The sequence below is a fragment of the Acinonyx jubatus genome, chromosome D1 (genome assembly GCF_027475565.1).
Source record: "Acinonyx jubatus isolate Ajub_Pintada_27869175 chromosome D1, VMU_Ajub_asm_v1.0, whole genome shotgun sequence".
In the NCBI taxonomy this organism is placed as follows: Eukaryota; Metazoa; Chordata; class Mammalia; order Carnivora; family Felidae; genus Acinonyx; species Acinonyx jubatus.
The window spans coordinates 10686817-10705571 of record NC_069390.1 but is presented as its reverse complement, the minus strand read 5'-3'; the positions used below and the strand labels follow the sequence as shown (position 1 = coordinate 10705571).

The following is an 18755-nucleotide window of genomic DNA, read 5'->3' as shown; positions in this document are numbered from 1 at the left end:
GAGCTTTAAATGAAATGTGAACTAATTTAACCAGAGCCTAGAACTTAAAAATCGCGTCGTAAACGGCAGGATTTCTTTCAAATTTGTAATTGAGGGTTTCTTGCTTTCTCAACGTCACATTTCATCACTTATGTGACTCGGGGCCAGTTTCCCTCATTTCCTGAATGTTCGTCTCCACAATCCTAAAACGGAATCAATACTACAGGTGTTATACGGACAGTGCTTGGCATATAAGTAGGTGCTCAACTAGTAGTATTTGCCTGTTAAAAATATAAAGTAGTTTCTCGGATCAGAAGGAAGACCTCACAAACTCCAAAGCTCTTACGCACTTGAATTTACGTTTTCCTTTGGTATCAGTGATTTACAAACACAACAGTGACATTTTCCAAGTCATAACCAAGATCTATTTGCGGTAAGATCTTTAGTTTCGCCTCTCAGGAACCCTGCTTCTCCCTTACCAATTCTCTGAAACCGAAACCCTCCAACACCAGATAATTCGGGGTCCCCGATGCCTTGCTGAGCAGCACCTTGTCTTGGGGAACACACCATAATATTACCTCCTGATACTGGAGAGAGCATTGTGATAATCATCTGGAGAGGGAGAAAGAACCAAAACAGAACCACAATCTCTCAACAATCAGAAAAACTGGCCCTGCTTTCAAGGGACGTATAGTAAGGCTGACTGAGTGAGGCAAGGACAGATATCATTGTGCTGTAGAATGTAGTTTTCATAGGAGAGGCAAAATGTCCCAAGGATTAAAAAAAAAAAAAAAAAAGTAGGAATGTTAGGAGGTGGGGGGATAAAAGGAAGGCAAACTGAACTAAATTAAAGTTTAGTTAATAAACTTGTGTGTAGACTTTAAGAGAGAGACCATCATCAGGAAGCAAGAAAGCCACTAGGTAATGACAAGAGGTTGAATTCAGAGGGGGAGAGATTTTAAATGGGTGGCAGACCCAATATCCTCAAACATTACAGAGAGAAAAAAAATTATAGAGCAAGTGCTACCGGCAAATCCAAACTGTGGTGGGGATGTCGACACACTCAAGCACTGAAAGGTCAATCAATCCAAACCAGCAAAGGTAAAGCGAAAGTTTGTTTGTTTATGCAGAATCAAATTCAAGTTTATTCAAATTCAAATTTATTCAAACTTCAAATTCAAGTTTATTTATCATAGAGCCACCTAACTGATCTCACTGGCCACCAAGAACAGGGTAGCAAACACTCTAAGCCAGACGTGGGCAGAACAGGGCCGACACGAGAAAAGGATGTGGAATTCAGGTTGTGCAAACCCGGTCCGAGCCTCACTGATGCCATACGTGAGCAAGCCCGGACCCTGTTTCCATGCTCACTGAAATGAAGGTGCGCTCCAGTGACCACCCACCGTCCTGGACTCCAGCCTCACGCCTCCCCATCATCCACAACTCCGATGTCACGTTAATGATCATCCCCGGCACCGACCGTTCAAGGAGTTCAGCGGATCCTCAGACCCACAACCAGAATCTGAGATGGATGGTGGAGCTTATGGTCCCACTTCCCTTCTACGAAATTTATGGGAGGTGACTGCGTGCCTTTCACGTGTGGACACTGATGACAGCAAGTCCTCTATTCAAATGGTAGCCCGTTCCACTGACGACCTGCTTCAGTGGTGGGGAGGTGTCGTTTGTTTTTATGTTGCACCCAGACCAGCCACTCCAGAACGATTACCGCCCATTGCTTATGACCCTCCAGTCCGAACCATCTTAAAGAATAGAGAGTGAGAAGGAGAAATAGAGAAGAGAGGAGGGAGGGAGGAGGAGAGGGAAGAGAACAGAGAGAGGGACAGAGGGAGGGAGAGATGGAGGGAAGATAGGAATTAACTCAGATTTGGCAGGAGTGCGGCCTTCTTTCATCACTAGATGAAGGCAAACAATTGCTTAGTTACAGCCCTGACTCCCTAATAAGATAAAGCGATGCACAAGGAAACTAAAAAGCAATAAAAAAAAAAAAATCCAACAGCATGAACATAGGGGTTGTATAGGTGGAGGCAAGGAGTACGAAACCTTTGGGCAAAAATTCCTTTCCCAAATGTTCACACTTTCCTGGCCACCGGCTTCTTCCATCCCTCACTTGATCTACCCCTAGCACAGCTCCAGGCCAGACTGAAGAGAGAGGCGACGCAAGAGAACCAGAAAGATGGTGGGAAAAGTGAGTCTGTAGGTAAAAGTGCTACTTGAGTTTGTATCCCCAAACACGCAACTCTTGCCTCAAGCTTCTGGGTCTGTGCTCTACAATACCAAAGTATATTTTTTAGGCCATTTCTAGTAAATCCCACACGAGACATACGTGGTCCCACGAGGACCCTAAGTGCGGGCAAACGTGGACAACAGTTGCAGAGGGATACCTGCAATACTGCCGAGCAACCGGGCTTACTGATTCCCGAATCTCTCTGCTTGGATGACTTCTTCCCACCCACTCACTCCTAAAAGTGAAGTAAAAAGGTAAAAGTCCTAGCAGCCCATCTGTAGAGAGTTTCTAGAGCCCTTCTTGCCCTTGGGGACCCACCGTCCACACCTGCTTACAGGGTGGGGGCTGCAAAGTTCTTCTAATTAGGGGAGCGTAAAGTACGCCAGGCAGTCCCCTGGGATCCTTTTCGAGAAGTGAAACCTCGTGGTAAGGCAGAAACTTTTTTGTATATCCTTTGGCTCTGGCATGTGTGCATTAAACCAAAGTGATTGGGGCAAAGGCCAAGGTAGCAGAAGCCACTGATTTCCTGTCACCTGGTATCTATCAGAGGCCCCAGGCCTGCCCTATGTCACTCACCTCCTGTGTACGTGGGACACCAGCAGTGGAAGTGAACTCGGCAGCCAGCATCCCAGTCAGCCTTGAGACCTAAGGCCTCAGACACTCAGGTAAGCAACCGGTTTGCTTTGTTTAAGCGACTAAAAAGGGGGCGTCCGGGGGGCTCCGTCGGTTAAACATCTAACTCTTGATTTCGGCTTCGGTCATGAGCTCACGGTTTGTGGGCTCCAGCCCCACGTTGGACTCTGCGCTGGCGGTGTGGAGCCTGCTCGGGGTTCTCTCTCTCTCTGCCCCTCCTGCACACTCTCTTTGTCTCACAATAAATAAAAACTTAAAAAAAAAAAAAAAAAAAAAAGACTAAAAGGGAGTGACGCGTAAAGCATAGGATGGTTTTGGAGACTCGAGTTTCTCGTTCCCCGGTCGGGTTTTCTGACAGTGTCACAAGTTGAGGAGGGGTACCAGGCTTTGCTGCCCACCCGCTTTCTGAACCACTCCCTCCCTCAAGAAAGACGCTGGCCAGTGAACTGGGTGTCCCGAACAAAAGCAGCAGACTGTAGCACGTAGACGAGAGCGTGGTTACCAATCTGCTGGGCTCCAACCGGAGCTCCACCGCCTATAAGGTATCTACAGTGGTTCACTTCCACTGCTGGTGTCCCACGTACACAGGAGGTGAGTGACACAGGGCAGGCCTGGGGCCTTTGATAGATACAGGCAAGTCACCAAACCTCTACATCCCTGGTTTTACTCACCCACAAGATGGGGGTGACGGACGGTTAACACTCGCTGCTTTACATAAGATTAAATGAGCTAAAATCCTAAGGTTCTTAGAACCACCTGGCACTGAAGAAGAAAATAATCAGCCGTGGTTATAATGAAAATATTTCCATTTCTCTTGCTTTGAATGATTTGGTCTCCAAAGATATGCTGCTAAATGTGAATACCCCAAATGTTGTTAAACCTCGCAGGCTAACATGTTCTGGAGGGGACTGGAGGACGGGGGGGGTGGGGGGGGACATGAAACGGAGCGTCAGATCCCGCCTCAAATCCATCACAGAAGCCTGCAGTGAGAGTGGGCACTGCAGATGAGGAAGATCTAATGAAGGGCAACAAAGATGAGCTTTAGCCATGTCATAATTGTTTCCTGAACCAGTATATAATGTGACCGCCTTTCCCTGTTTTCCACAAAATGGTCTGATGTCACTGATCATCAGGTGAGGTGAAATGACCACCTTTTGGTCCAACATCCTGCGGGCTCACGTGGGAATCTTCGCTGAGGAAGTCGTTCGGTTTAACATCTATCGAGCCCGTAGTACATGGAAAGCAGGTTCTCCACGTAACCCTAGCAGGACAGCCCGTGGGGAACATACCCCCAGTTAGAGGAGAAAACAGCTGAGGACAAGTAAGGGATACAGAGAGCTGGGGCCTTTGAAGGAGTCCGTGCCGGGAACAGTCCCAAGGATGTGAATGTCTAATGGGGAGACCGCGAAGGGGGCAGGAGGGGAGCATTTCAAAGCGGAGAGGGAAGAGAGAGGAAGATACCTCCAGACCAGCGGTCCAGCGGGGAGCGGTGCGGTGTGGCTTCCGAATGGGACGCCGAGATGTTCCGTGAAGGCCATGGGGTGGGGGCGCCAGGCGCAGGTTTTCCCAGGAGGCCAAGACAGACTAGACAAAGAGCTGAAGCTCAGGTCGAGCAGGACTTAAAGCAGTGATTCAGGGCCTGCTCTAGCCGCCCCTGTGGAGGATGGATTAGACGAGAGCAAGACTGAAGGCAGAAGAGTACGATTTTTGTGCTCAACCAGCGGAGGAAATGAGAAACGCAGGGGGTGACACTGGAGGTAGAAAATGGTCCGCATGCAAGAGAAGACACCTTACAGAGGAAGAAGCAGCAGGACCTGGGCCCTGACTGGGCGTGGAGGTGAAGGGGCTGGAGAGAACCGCGGCTCCAGCTCTTGGAACCTGGGTGCCAGGGGGACAGAAATAAAGCCACCTGAGTGCTCACGCCTGAGGAAAGGCCGCTGACTCTGCAGGGCAGTCCTTGCACAAAGCGGCCTCAGCCCAGCGGCTCTGCCCACCTGCTGCGAGGCCCCCAGAGGGGACGGGTGGGGAAGAAGTGGAGGGACAGAGTGGAAGGGCTCTGAAGACGCCGGGGATGACAGAGGGGGGCCTGGGCAGTGGCTGCTGGATGAAAGGAAGGGGCTTTGGGAATGGGGACGCTGCAGTACATCTCAGTCCTACAAAAGACACAGTTATCCTCTGAGAGTTTACTATATTATAAATTGCAAATTCTCCCACGTTCTCAGACAGTACTTTGAGCAGCGAGGTCACAGACGTGGCAGGCCCCAGAGCTGGGACTAGCACTTTCTGTGGCACGCGAGTGCACACGGACTGAAGACACAAGACCCGCTTGCCCTGAGGGGCTGCCATCCTGGAGGAAGGAGGGGGGCTGGAGAGGGGGTGAGGAGCCCAGGCAGAGGGAATGGAAGCAAGAACATTCCTCCTCAGAGCTCAGCGCACAGGACCAGAAAGGGCAGAAACACAGAACTATTTTGAGTGGCAGGGGAGGAAGTGGAGGTAACGAAAGCTAGGCAGCTTTGAACTTCTCATTAAGTGATGTAATTACTGGACCTAAACAGTCATTATTCAAACCCAAACCCATACAGGCTGTGAGACTGTCCTGCAGTGGATGCACCCAGAAACAGTGGTGCCTTTGAAAAACCAGAAGAGATTTGCAGAAGTTGCTGTAATAGAGTGAGGCAGTGCCAGATAAACCGAGCCCTGAGGGTGATATAGTTTAGTGAGCACAAAATCCTGCTGTTACCACATTTTGGCCAATGTGCTCAGTCACCCCTGCGGATGTACAAACCGGGCTTTGAGCAGAGCTGTGTGCCGGGCACAGTTTTAAATCACCGTGAACAATTAAGAAACAACCACAGGGCAAAGCTGCGGGAATCTACAATATCCTTGGGAGTATGTGGTCTAATTTTACGTATTCCCATACAATGAAAATTTTCAGTTCCTGGTCGACAATGCCCTGGCATTGAAATATGTACATATTTTAGAAAGCTTATTTCCATACAAAATGATGGGTATGTTTGTGTTTATAAACTATTTTACAGTAATATGTGTTGAAGCCTTCAGAGGAGTACAGTTGCGCCATAACGAGACATCATTTTTTTAAGTTTATTTATTTTGGGAGAGACAGAGAGTACAAATGGGAGAAGGGCAGAGAGCGAAGGAGGGAAAGACAGAGGTTCCGCAGCAGGCTCCACACTGACGGCAGAGAACCTGATGAGGGGCTTGAACTCACGAACTGTGAGATGGTGACCTGAGCTGAAGTCAGACGCTTAACCGACTGAGCCACCCAGGCACATTTTTACCAGTGAAATAAAATATTTCCCCCCAGTGGTCATTACTGCCATTAGCCATTACAGATACAGCCGCAGCAGAACTTGCTTACGTTAAGAGGTTTATCTCACCAGTAACAGTGACACAGCCTCAGGCAGCTGAAAAATAACGAGAAATTCAAACCACACTAGTCCCATCATTTCCTTCTGTCCAGATAATTGATGACCTTTGGTCCTTAAGTTGTCCTGGCTAAAATGAGCCCCCTGGAGAGGAATGTGGTGACTCCCAGCCCATTCCCTTCCTACAAATGGGGAAACGAACCAACCCCTCTGAACCTGCATTTCCACACCTGCAAAAAAAGGCAAGATGTCTTCTGGGTAAGACAGGTGCTGGGCGACCTGGAACTAGATGTGCAGTAACCCCGGCACATAGAGGATGCTCCATAAACAACTACACGACATGGTCTGGCTGTGGGGCCGCAGAGAGAGCACCGGCCTCAGAGCCGTGGTGACTGCCTTCTGGTCGGCTCTGTCACCAGGTGCAAGGTCTGTGACGAGTCGCGGCCCATCCCTGGGCCACAGTTTCCTCATTTATCAAATGGCCACAATGGTTTCTGAGCTTCTGACCAGCTCCCAAAGTTCTGCCTGCTGGCCAGAATCAATCTGGAGGCTCCTTAGAGGCCTACCTTAGTACACTCCTTTTTGTCAGTCATCTTGTTGGGTGTGGTTTGTGGTGCAAAGCACCGAGACCTCCAAGACCGCATGACATCTGGTAATCGGCAGGTGGGGTGAAATCAAGTGCAGAGCACCCAGCCGAAGTCTCCTCTGTCCTCCTGACAGGGAGTCTGTTTTCAATTGCTTTATAGTAGTCATCCAAACAGCACATCCACCTGAAGTAGGGAGAGATTCATAAGTGAAAGGCTGTACCCCTGGCCCACACGGGGGACAAAGCAGCCATAGATGCCTCGTTGGAGAGGTCCAAGCCCTCACTTTCGATCTCCAGTAGTCATGTAACTGGGAACAAGGGACTAACTATTCTGTGCCCTTGCCACCTTTTCTACAAAATGAAAGCAACAGTTCATCCCTTGTCTACTCTGTGAGGCTTCAATGAACTGAGGATGCGAAATCTCTTTGTAACCACACACTGGGTGCAAACGTAAGGCCTGGGTGACTCCCAAGGACCTGTCCTATACCACAGTGCCGGGCTTGGTGTGACTTCAGTACGATAAGCAAGCTGGACAGACAGTCTTTGTCTCCAAGGCTCCTTACGTGACTGACAGCCAACAAGGACGAGACCAAAGGTGCATCTCTAAGGAGAGTTCCAGGGCCCAGGAAAGACCCGATAGAATTCATGTAAGTAGCTGACGCAAACATAAATTCCAAGACGAAGCACAAGATGAAGAAAACTGGGCAGTCTTAAAACATGAGAGCTGGAAAGGGTCTCAGTAATAATCACCATCTAACTTCAGAAATGAATAAAGCATGAATTCTAAGAACAAACAGCACTTGCTCCTTTCTCCCCATGTAGGAGGCATTTTCACGTCTGAACTTCTTCCTCACAACATGTCTGTGACAGGGACGTTGTTCTCATTTTTCCAATGGGGAAAAATATAGAAACTAATGCTTACAGAGGTAATAATAGTAAAAACAAGAATAGCGACAAAAACAGGCAATAATTATTCAGGCATGGGTGCTTTACATACATTTATTTCCTCAGTAATATTAAGAAACTATTCAATCCAGGCCCCATTTAGATACTGAACAAGACAGATAAGGTCTCTGCTTTGAAGGAATTTATATTCTAGTGGGAAGAGACTGACCGTAAACAAGCAAGCAGATAATCAAGGTAATTCCCTGCAGTGATATGGGCCACGTACACAAATAAAACGGGTGCTGTGAAAAAGACTGCGCTGTGGACCGAGGATTTGGGGAAGGCTTTTCTGAGAGGCTGACATTTGAGATATACCTAAATGAAGACACCAGCCACACATAGCTCATCAGTCCATTTGAGTCTTACAGAAACCCTATACCATAAGACAAGAATTATTATTCCCATCTTACAGCTGAAAAGCATAAGGCCCAGAGTTTAAAGAATTTTCCTGTAGTTTCACCGCAAATAGAATTTGATTTAAACCTAGGCAACCCGTGTCAGGAGGCCACAGTCTTACATACAACCTCTGAGAACCTCCTTAAAGTGATTACTCAAGGTTGCAGAGTTGGTGGTAAAGGAAGACTAGAATCGGCCTCTGCTGACTAAGGACGGTCCTCATCGGACTCTCCCTCTCTCTCTCTTTTTAACATTTTTAATGTTAAAGAGACATTATGTTAAATTTAATGTTTCAAAATGTTTTAAATTTAATGTTATGTTAAATTTAATGTTAAAGAGAGAGAGACAGAGACAGAGCACGAGTGGGGGAGGGGCAGAGAGGGGCTCGAACTCGTGAACCGCGAGATCATGACCTGAGCCGAAGTCAGACACTTACCTCTCATGATGCCTCTGGCCCATCACAATGGACAAAGGCAGAGAAGCAAAAGGACAAGGAAAAGTCAATACAAAATACACTTTCCAATATGAGAGCGTAAGAGAAGCATTCAGGGATGAGAAACAAGCAGGACATGTGGACACATGAGCATGGTGTTCTCTTCCATGATAAAGTATGCCCCAAACATTGTTGTCAAGAATACCGGCAGGATTTCCAGGGGCCCTATGTCCTTGCCTGAGATGCTAGAACATAGTAGTAGGCTTTGCCTCAGACCCAAAGCCACTGGGAAAAGTCCATGTCTATCCTCAACGACACTCACGGAGAGAATAAAGGGAAAAGTATGCCAATGCATGAGACAAAAGACCGCTGAAAATCCTATTCTCTCCCCCCCCCCCCCGTTTTATTATTTATTTTTAGGAGTTCTGAGGGTGAAATGGCGACACCCAGAAATTCAATGAGCGGAACTCTCCCAGCAGATGCTATGAAAGGTCCGACTGCCATGAATCCTGTTCAAAAAATAATTCCCAAAAAGATGCCTTCGGTGGTGGGCCCTACACAAAACTTCTTCATGAAGGAATCTAAGCCACTGGGGGTAAGTCAACTGTGCTCCGTTCCATATCGGCGAGACTCTCTGGCCTAGACAAGCAGAGGCTATAGGCCAGGTACAGGATGCAATCCAACGTGAGGTGTCCTTTATGTCGGACACAGAGTGCCAAATCAGGGATGTACAGAGAAGTTGTCACGGTGATCTTATGTCTCCTTTTGATTTTGCGGTCTGCATATTTAGGGGTCTCCCATCCCAGTTTGTCACCAGCATCCCAGACATATCTGTCTTGGAAATGCCCCAGGTGGTGAGGAAAGTGGATCGCAACAAGACAAAGATCTTGGCACCTTCCCCACTTCCTTTAGGCGTTTTACACAGCCCCGGGTCCGGAATCAGGGCTTCCAGCCTTTGCTTTCTGACTTGATGATGACTTGAGTTCCTCATCAGACCCCTAATTCTCTCTCCAGGCTGTCCAGATTATGAACGGGCTCTTCCACATGGCCCTAGGTGGCCTCCTGATGATCCACATGGAGGTCTATGCACCCATCTGTGTGACTGTGTGGTACCCTCTCTGGGGAGGTATTATGGTGAGTAACAACTAACAGCCCTTTGGGCAGTGATGCAGACAAAAAGGTTTAAAAGCTCCACAATAGCATGCTAGATTATTTCTGTGATGAGGCAAGTATGTGGCTGAGAAATAGGTTATGAGGCGACAGTAATTTAGTGGAAGGAGAAGTTGACGGAACCGAGTATGAATCTCCCTGAGTCAGTGGTCACACTTCATGTAAATTCAGAAAGAGGTGCCCTGCATGGATCTACACAGAGAAGGAAGACTGTTCAAAGCAGGACTCTCCAAAGTCAATGTGGAGAGGGGTGAGAAGGGCACTAAACATCTGGACTGTGCGGCGGGGTGTTTCCAGAAGCAGGAAGGAGCAGTAGCATCCCATTTCCTCCCACCTATTCCTTCTTCCTACAATTCTCTTTAACTACTATCTCAGGTGGTGAAATCAGTCCCATCGCAAATGAATCTCCTTTGGCTGACCAGCAGAGCAGCAATCTGTCATGAGCAATCCTCATGACTGTTTCGTGTACATGTTTTCTAGCCGTGTCTGGGTGTGGTACAGAGGAGTCATGTTTATATCCCCATTAGACTTTCACAGTTACTACTAGAAAGATACGCCCAGGACTGAGATTTTCAAAACAAAGAGAGATGGATGAGAGCAAGCGTCCCCTCCATTTCATAGCTTGAACAAGGAAGATGGGAAATGATCACCATCAATTCCTGTAGCAGCAAACGTTTTAATGGTGTGTGCCCGTGGCACTCAGGCCACCTTGATTCATTCTTCCCTGGCATCACAATCAGTGAAATCACTGTGAACTCTAAAGAGAAATTCCACAAACTTAGAAAAGAGAGAAACTAAAAATAAAGCTTTTAAATTCACAGTGTTAGTATTCGTTGGCACAAAAACTTGTGTTCTGCCTCTGGTCTTACTATATTCCTGGTCGCAGCTCCCCAGTTAGTTGCATAAAAGGCATCATCAGCTGAATATAGCTGAGCATGCAAAAAGGAGAACTATGACTGCTGAAAAATGAATGAATACTGCACAAATGGCTGGACAGTTTGGTGAAAGTGGTTGGAAATGTGGATAGCTTTTTAACAACCAGTTCTCCATGTTAAAAGCCATCTCCCTCTCTGCCTCCCTCCCTGTCTGCCTCCTCTCCCATCTATCCCATACCTTCCCCACCCACCACCTCTCTTTTCACAGTATATCATTTCTGGATCACTCCTGGTAGCAGCGGAGAAAAACCCCAGGAAAAGTTTGGCAAGTAATCGTATGTCCTTCTTCCCCACGCATCCGAGAAATGCCTACTTTCTCAGTTGAAAACAAAAACCCTCACACACCTTTGGAATCACAGAAGCACTGAGTTCTCTCTCAACCCCAAAAGGCAAAAGATTCTCTAGAAAGCTGTTGTGATTTTATTCATGAAAAACTTGGAAATGAGGCCTACCTGAATTATGTCCGCGGAAACAGAATTAAAGGCAGACCAAAGAACAGCCACATGCTTATGGTCTTATGAATGTTAAATGTGTGAGACTAACAGGTCTCTTTGAAAGCCGTGTACTTTCTCTCAGACCACCGTTTAGGAAAACTCTAATCAATACTGTGATTAACTCAATCCTCGTTAACTTTGAGCAAGTCAGTTTGCCCCTCCGTACCTCTATAAAATGGTGCTACCATATGGTCATGAGTATGTAATGGAGTAACATACACGCAGGTGCTTCAGGGGCTATATAAGGAGCTATAGAGGGTCTTGTCCTATAACCCTCCCAACACATTTACACCCAGGTCATGAGCTTACCAGCAAGTTTCCTCCCCCAAGTTTTTTATACTTACTAATAAGCTATTGCTGACTTGTGGCACTTCCAAAGCCAGTGACGGATGGAGTGGATTGAAATGGCTCCTCTCAAGAGGTGGTCTGCTAAATTCAGTTTTTGAAGAAAAAAAAATATTTAGGAAGATCAAGTTGTTTTTATTCTCCAGATACAGCAAGTCCTACTGACTTGCAATCTGTAGGTCCTACAGCCAGGGATGAACTATATAGGTCTTAAAATAACCATCAATAATCCCATACTATTATGGTACCTGTCACTTATATTTTCCTGGTTTGACCTTCTATCATCCCTGCAGGTAGAACTCATTCTGACACCCTTCACCGGTGCTACCCCGAGGCATCGGACCTAATTATGTTTTGGAAGATGGTAGACTGAGGCTGATTGCAACCCATGTCAATAGGGAGTAGGTGGTGGTGTTCTTGCTACTGTTAGTTTCCACTTGATGGTAGAGACCCAGAGGGCTCTATCTGCGCTTTCCCTCCCTACACCCACTTCATGGTGATGCAAGAACCTCCTTCCCTTTCTTCCCTCTACCTTCTAATGCAGACATATATAAGCTGAAGACTATTTATCTTCACTTAGCCAGTATTTACCGAATGCCACCAGCGTGGTAGTAGGGGCAGTGAAAGGAGCTGCAAGGATGCAAAATAGAAGAATTTAGGAGTATTCCTAAAATTTTCTCTTGATAAACTGATTGGATGTGACAGGGTAAAATGAGATGAGGAAGACTGAGGAAGGAACAGGAGAGATGAAAGTTTTCATTTTACGGTGACAAGGACATTAAAAACCACTGAGAGAAGTGTGGCTTAGGATGATTTGGGTGCAGTGCCTTTATGAATGGGAGGAATGGGATCTGGAATTCCTTCCTACCTGGTATTGTCCAAATGAAATCAAACCCCATTAACATGTCTTTATGTCTCCATTTCAGGTCAAAGGGAAAATGATAATGAACTCACTGAGCCTCTTTGCTGCTATTTCTGGAATGATTCTTTTGATCATGGACATATTTAATATTGCAATTTCCCATTTTTTTAAAATGGAGAATCTGAATCTTCTTAAAAGTCCCAAGCCATATATTGACATCCACACCTGTCAACCAGAGAGTAAGCCCTCTGAGAAAAACTCTCTGTCTATAAAATATTGTGACAGCATACGATCTGTTTTCTTGGTAAGTGTGAGACTGGACTTCTTCTCAGGAAAGAAGTCTGGCATTTTTATTACGAGTGTCAACTCTGGATCCAGACTGGCTACATCTGCTACTTACTGCCTATCTGGCTTTGGGGCAAGAATTTTAACCACATTCTGCCTCAGTTTCTTCAACTGTAAAATGGGGAAAGTACCAGTACTTACCTCACAGGGCTGTTTTGAGCAGTAAGTTAACATATACAAAAACATTTAGAACTGGTACACAGAAGGTGCTATGTGTTTGTTTAACATTTTTATATTAGTATCGGTTAACATTTATTAGCACGATTAAGGTGAACATTGAAGAAGCACCTAAGTTTTATGAACACCTTTTGCCTCAGTGAGTTTTTAGTGGAGACTCTGAAGGGGAAAATGCATCTCCCGAGTATAGACAGGTTTCCTTGGTTGTGATACCATAACACCTAAAGCTGGATACAACTTAATTTGGGAGTCACTGATTAATTTTTCCTACATAGAATTGATTCTTCAACTAATTGCTGCTACCTTATTTCCTATCAGCAACATGCATTAACCGTCTGTGAAGGCAGTTGTGCTAAGGGTCGGGGTTATGAAGATAACTAGTAGTGTTTACAGTTGGTCATTACTCACCTATAGAATTCATCTTCTAAAGAACCCATCTTCTACAGAACTGATCTTTTAATCATTTACTTGTAGCCAAGAGTCATTTACTGAGTACCAACCATATTCTTTAAGCTGTTATCACATTCTTGCCTTCACTTTTTCTGTCGTTCCTCAGAGCATTTTTGCCGTGATGGTGGTCTTTACCTTATTCCAGAAACTTGTGACAGCTGGCATTGTTGAGAATGAATGGAAAAAACTGTGCTCCAAACCTAAAGCTGTGAGTAGTAGCCATCCTGTCCACTAAGCCCCTCTAGGAAATCACGTCTACAAAAACTCATTTCTGGAGAATGTAATCTGACGTAACTTTGAGACTAGGAGCTTCATGAAAAATGGTCTAGGCAGATTTCTGGAAAGCAGAGAATACCAATAATGAGGAAAAAGTGTCTTGAAATTTGAAGCCAGTCTAAAGGTTAGACAGAGGATACAGCCAGCCCTGCAGTACGTGTGCTCACAAGCCTTCAGCTCTGCCCCGCTCCAGGCGTCCATCTTGATTTCGTGATCCCACATGTAACGTGCGGAAGCCGGACCGATCGTCCACTTCATTTCCCAGCATTCCCCTCCCCACCCCGCCCCACCGTCACCCTTTCATCAGATCCCACTTCCAAAACTATGGGTCAAAGAGGCTCCACAATTGGGAGATACGAATATCCCCGTGACAGAGCTGCATCAACTGCTTCAGAACCACAGAATGTTAGATTCACGATACAACCGAGAGACTGTCACAAGTCCTTCATTTTGTAGATGAGAAAAACAGGACTAGAGAGAAAATTACCTTCCCAAGGTTACAGGCAATAAAAGGCAAATCAAAACTCGAATCTAAATTCGCCCATTACTGCAGCGTTCTTTCCCAAAATACCGTGTGATCATTCCAGGCAAAGTGGCAAATATCTGCTAATCTTGCAGATGAGCTTTGATGGGTGATTTGGTGAGGATCTGGGCACGTGGGAAATCAGTCCTGGTATCTGGAGGCATATAGGAAAAAGCATAAACGGCACAGAAAACAGGAGGTCTTTGATAGACATTCACAGACACTGCTGACAAATGCACCAAAAGTAAAGGTCTAGAAACGCTTGTTTAATTTTGTATTCCAGGATGTAGTTGTCCTGCTAGCTGCCGAAGAAAAAAAAGAACAGCTAGTTGAAATAACAGAAGAAGCGGTCGAGCTGACTGAAGTATCTTCCCAACCAAAGAATGAAGAAGACATTGAAATCATTCCAGTCCAAGAAGAGGAGGAGGAAACGGAAATGAACTTTCCGGAACCTCCTCAAGACCAGGAACCTTCACCGATAGAAAACGATAGCATTCCTTAAACTATTCTTTTTCTGTCTTCTGTTTCCTTTTCTTAGGCATTAGTGTTCACAGCTTCCAAGAGACGTATTCACCCTCATTTCCTGAGGCCCTCTGCAGGCACCCTCCACATGTCTCTCTGGCCTTCGCACGGAGTGACCACAGCTCACTGGCACTCGCTCGCACTCGCTCGCTCTCTCACGCAGAGAATCCAGCCATGGCAGGCGACTATGTCGGCACGTTTCCTGTCTGGGGCAGCTTACTGAAATTCAAACAAGGCAGAGCAAGGGCTGCACCTCGGCAGTGCTCACCGGCCTCCTTCCCGGGCGAGGCTTTGCAGTAGCGGTCGGAGTAGAGGCTCCACCTCGTCCCTCTGCAACAGAGAGACTCTGCCCCTGATGAAAAAGATAAACCACTGTGCAGGCCATCCCTACACTTCCTTTAATTCGTTCCACATCTACGTATGTTGTGGAGTCCCTTGTGCACCACTGTCCTAAAGAGAGTAAAAAGTAATGGTAGGGAGGTGAGATAAGGAACTAGCCCAGCTATCTTTCTACGGGGCTGACACTGTGGTACACTCTTAGAGTGCCTACACCCCACCAGGGAACTTCTTAGTGGCCAACACCCAGCTCTTTCTTCATACAAACAGCGCAGCTTATAAATGGGCATGTCTGTATCTGTCTTAACTTTCCCTAACTCCTGCTCTAGGCTCTTGGTTGCACTGTCTACCTACTTTCAGCCTTTAGGCAAGAGAAGAAAGAATCAAAGAAGATGCCATAATGAGTACCCACATCTTAAATGATAATCAACGGTTGTATTTGTAATTTCCATTTCACAGAGTAGTTTATCAAATAATTACATTTGATCTTCCATCATCAAGAAAAAAAAATCCCTATCCATATTTTACAAATGATTCAAAGAGGCTAAGTAACTTAAAAATAAGTAAAGGTAATTTGCTAATGGTCACAGCTAGTAATTTTGAGAGCCTTCTTTTGTACCCATATCTTCCTACTCTAATCCTAAAATGTTTTAAATAACCAAACAGCCTGTATAAACTACCTGAGCAAAGTCAACAGGTTTTAATAAGCACCTACTCTCTGATTAGCATAAAATAGGTGTTCAGAGAGACACAGAAGAGTCAGAAATCAAGTTTTGCTTCGCAGGGATAAAAAACACAGACATTCACAACATTTGGAAAACTACTCACATCATTAATATATACTTGGTTGTTAGGTTACATAATGCAGACACTAAGTACTATGGACATTCTCAAAAAAGATCATGTTTGAAAATAATGTAATTAGTTACAATGCCAAATCTCAGGCAATCGCTACCCTACTTCTCAATTCCTGTTCATATTCAGAGATACTAGTACCTTACATAGGAAGAATGTTTATAATGTATCAATTACATTTGGGCATTTTCTATATGATAAACCCTTCCAGATTCTGTCAGGTCAACAGTCAAAGCAATTTCCATGCCTTGTGATATTTCTACTTGTTAGGGACCACCGAGAGAAGATCTTTCCTGTGCTTAGAAAAAAAAAAAAGAGAGATGAAACATCTCTATATGTAAAGTCCTGAAAATTAGCCTTAAATAAATAAAACTATATTTGTGTTCTTGTCTGAAACAGATGATTCCAACACAGTGTTTTCCCAGTCTTCTCTATTCTTGTAACGTCAGACCACAAGGGAGGCTCCTATAGCCTTAAGTTTATATTCACATAATCCCAATACGGGTTTGAACTGTGGGATGTCACGACATCAGCTATGTATATCAGTGTATTCTTTTTTTTTTTTTAATATTTATTTTTATTTTTGAGACAGAAAGAGATTGTGGGTGGGGGAGGGACAGACAGAGAGAGGGGGACAGAGGATCCGAAGCAGGCTCTGTGCTGACAGCAGCAAGCCCAATGTGGGGCTCAAACTCATGAACTGTGAGGTCATGACCCGAGCCAAAGTCCAACGCTCAATGGACTGAGCCACCCAGGTGCCCTCGGGTGTCAGTGTATTCTTACACACATGCATTCCCAAGGAAAATTTTCACAGAAGATTTAATAATCGAATAACTGATTTCTCACACTGAGCACTCCGGAATGTGCCTGAACTAGTGGAAAGGGAAGAGAGCAATGGCAGACCAAGGAAAAAACTAATGAGAAAATCTTCAAAGCAGATAAGCTCTGTCTTCTATCTTATTTTCTCCATTTCTGAAATATATGTGAGGATCCCTCTCCAAAACCACTGTGTCTTTAAAATTTTTATTTTATTTTCTTGGGGCGCCTGGGTGGCTCAGTCACTTAAGTGTCCAACTCTTGGTTTTGTGAGTTTGAGACCCTCATCGGGCCTCTGCGCAAGCAGCATGGAGCCTGCTTGGGATTCTCTCTTTCCCTCTCTCTCTGCCCCTCTCCACTCATGCTGTCTCTGTCTCTCAAATAAATATATAAAGAAAAAAGTTTAAAAAAATAAATTTTATTATATATATGTATTTTTGTTCGAGTATAATTAACGTAATGTTATATTAGTTATTTTATTCATTTTTATGATCTCAAATCATAATCAGTTTGTACTAACCTCACATAACTCCTTTTGAGACACCATTAATGTCTATTGTTAAAGAAGAATGAAAATCATTGCTATGACTTTTCTCTCCAATTATCCCTTTGGCAATTTGTTCCTAAGAGGGTGACTGACCATCCCAGTCTGTCTGGGACTGAGGGATTTCCTGAGATGCAGAACTTTCAGTGCTAAAACCTAAATAGTCAGAGGCAAACCAGGATGGTTGATCACTCCAGTTCATAGTAATACATAATTGTACCTGGCTGCAATCACTACATAATATAATGTTTTTTTATAATTAACATTATATCATAAATATTGTTCCTTATTGATATATAATTCTCATAAGCTATTTAGTTGCAACTTAGTACTTCATTAATCAATATAGAATAATTCAATATTCCTCTATAATTGAGTACTAAGGGCCTTTTTTTTTTTTTTTTTTGCAAATCACTTTTGGAGCTGCAGAATGTGATTTTACACTTCAAACATTGACAAAGTCTGTAATGACATATGTTAAAAGCCAGGAAATTAATTTTACACTTTGGCAGGTAAACAGCCAAAGATCCAATACATATAAATGGTAGCTTCAGACTGAGTTAGCACGAGTTCATTTATGGATTTGATATGTTTTAAAAACCTAAAACATTGATGGGGAAGGTTCAAATCAGAAATTTTCCTACATTAAGTCTGCAGTGCTTTTTAACTTTTATTTATTTAAGTAATCTCTACACACAATGCAGGGCTCAAACTCACAACCCTGAGATCAAGAGTCGTGTGCTCTTCTTACTGAGCAAGCCAGGTGCCCCAAGTCTAAAATTCTTAAAATGGGTTTCCTTTAATTTAAAAGCTGGTTGTATGTTCTGAGCTAATGAGGACCAAGTAATATAAAATGAATATGGTAGGATCATATGGTGGCAAAATCAAAGCTAATTTCAGATTATTCTCTGGAGTTATGTTTGCTCTTCACTCATCACTTCCCTTCCTGACTTACTAGAAGAAACTTATTCATGCCTCCTATGCATTCTTCTGCAAGAGAGAACAAAAATCCTAAAGTAATTCATTCATCCAAAAATATTTGTTGATCTCAGGCTTCTGATGAGCAAAAATAAGCAGAGATCGCTCCTCTTAGAGCCTCACTATCTGATTGGAGAAACAGACAGTAGCAAAATATCCACCAGGCACCTACTATGGGTAAGGAATACCGTAAAGTATAGAGGGGTATACCTAAAGATAAGAGAAGCTCCAAGTCCTCAAAACTTGTAGTGCTTAATTAGAGATGATTTAAAAGTGTACCTATTATAAGCAAGCTCTCAACAAAGTTGGTATAGAAAATATGTACCTCCACATAGGGGCGCCTGGGTGGCTCAGTCGTTTAAGCGTCCGACTTCAGCTCAGGTCACAATCTCGCGGTCCGTGAGTTTGAGCCCCGCGTCGGGCTCTGAGCTGATGGCTCAGAGCCTGGAGCCTGCTTCCAATTCTGTGTCTCCCTCTCTCTCTGTCCCTCCCCCATTCATGTTCTGTCTCTCTGTCTCAAAAAT

General features: G+C 44.7%; 2 protein-coding genes across 5 annotated transcripts in view; one reads left to right on the top strand and one right to left on the bottom strand.

Annotated features, from left to right (window-relative positions):
- LOC106977870 (membrane-spanning 4-domains subfamily A member 4A-like) overlaps positions 1-18755 on the bottom strand; it is a 196701-nt gene that overhangs the window by 136270 nt on the left and 41676 nt on the right. The gene's annotated exons all lie outside the window — the stretch shown is intronic.
- Positions 2716-15184, top strand: LOC106977868 (B-lymphocyte antigen CD20-like). Its single transcript, XM_015075443.3, has 7 exons — positions 2716-2889; positions 9024-9198; positions 9618-9737; positions 10917-10973; positions 12474-12713; positions 13488-13589; positions 14464-15184. Exons 2-7 carry the CDS (start codon positions 9040-9042, stop codon positions 14680-14682), a joined length of 897 nt encoding a protein of 298 aa, XP_014930929.1. The 5' UTR covers positions 2716-2889; positions 9024-9039; the 3' UTR covers positions 14683-15184.

Coding starts and splice junctions, on each gene's coding strand:
- LOC106977868 (XM_015075443.3), top strand. CDS start 9,040: ATGGCGACACCCAGAAATTCAATGAGCGGAACTCTCCCAGCAGATGCT. Junction 9,738..10,916: donor CTCTCTGGGGAGGTATTATG/GTGAGTAACAAC, acceptor CTCTTTTCACAG/TATATCATTTCTGGATCACT. Junction 13,590..14,463: donor TGTGCTCCAAACCTAAAGCT/GTGAGTAGTAGC, acceptor TTTGTATTCCAG/GATGTAGTTGTCCTGCTAGC.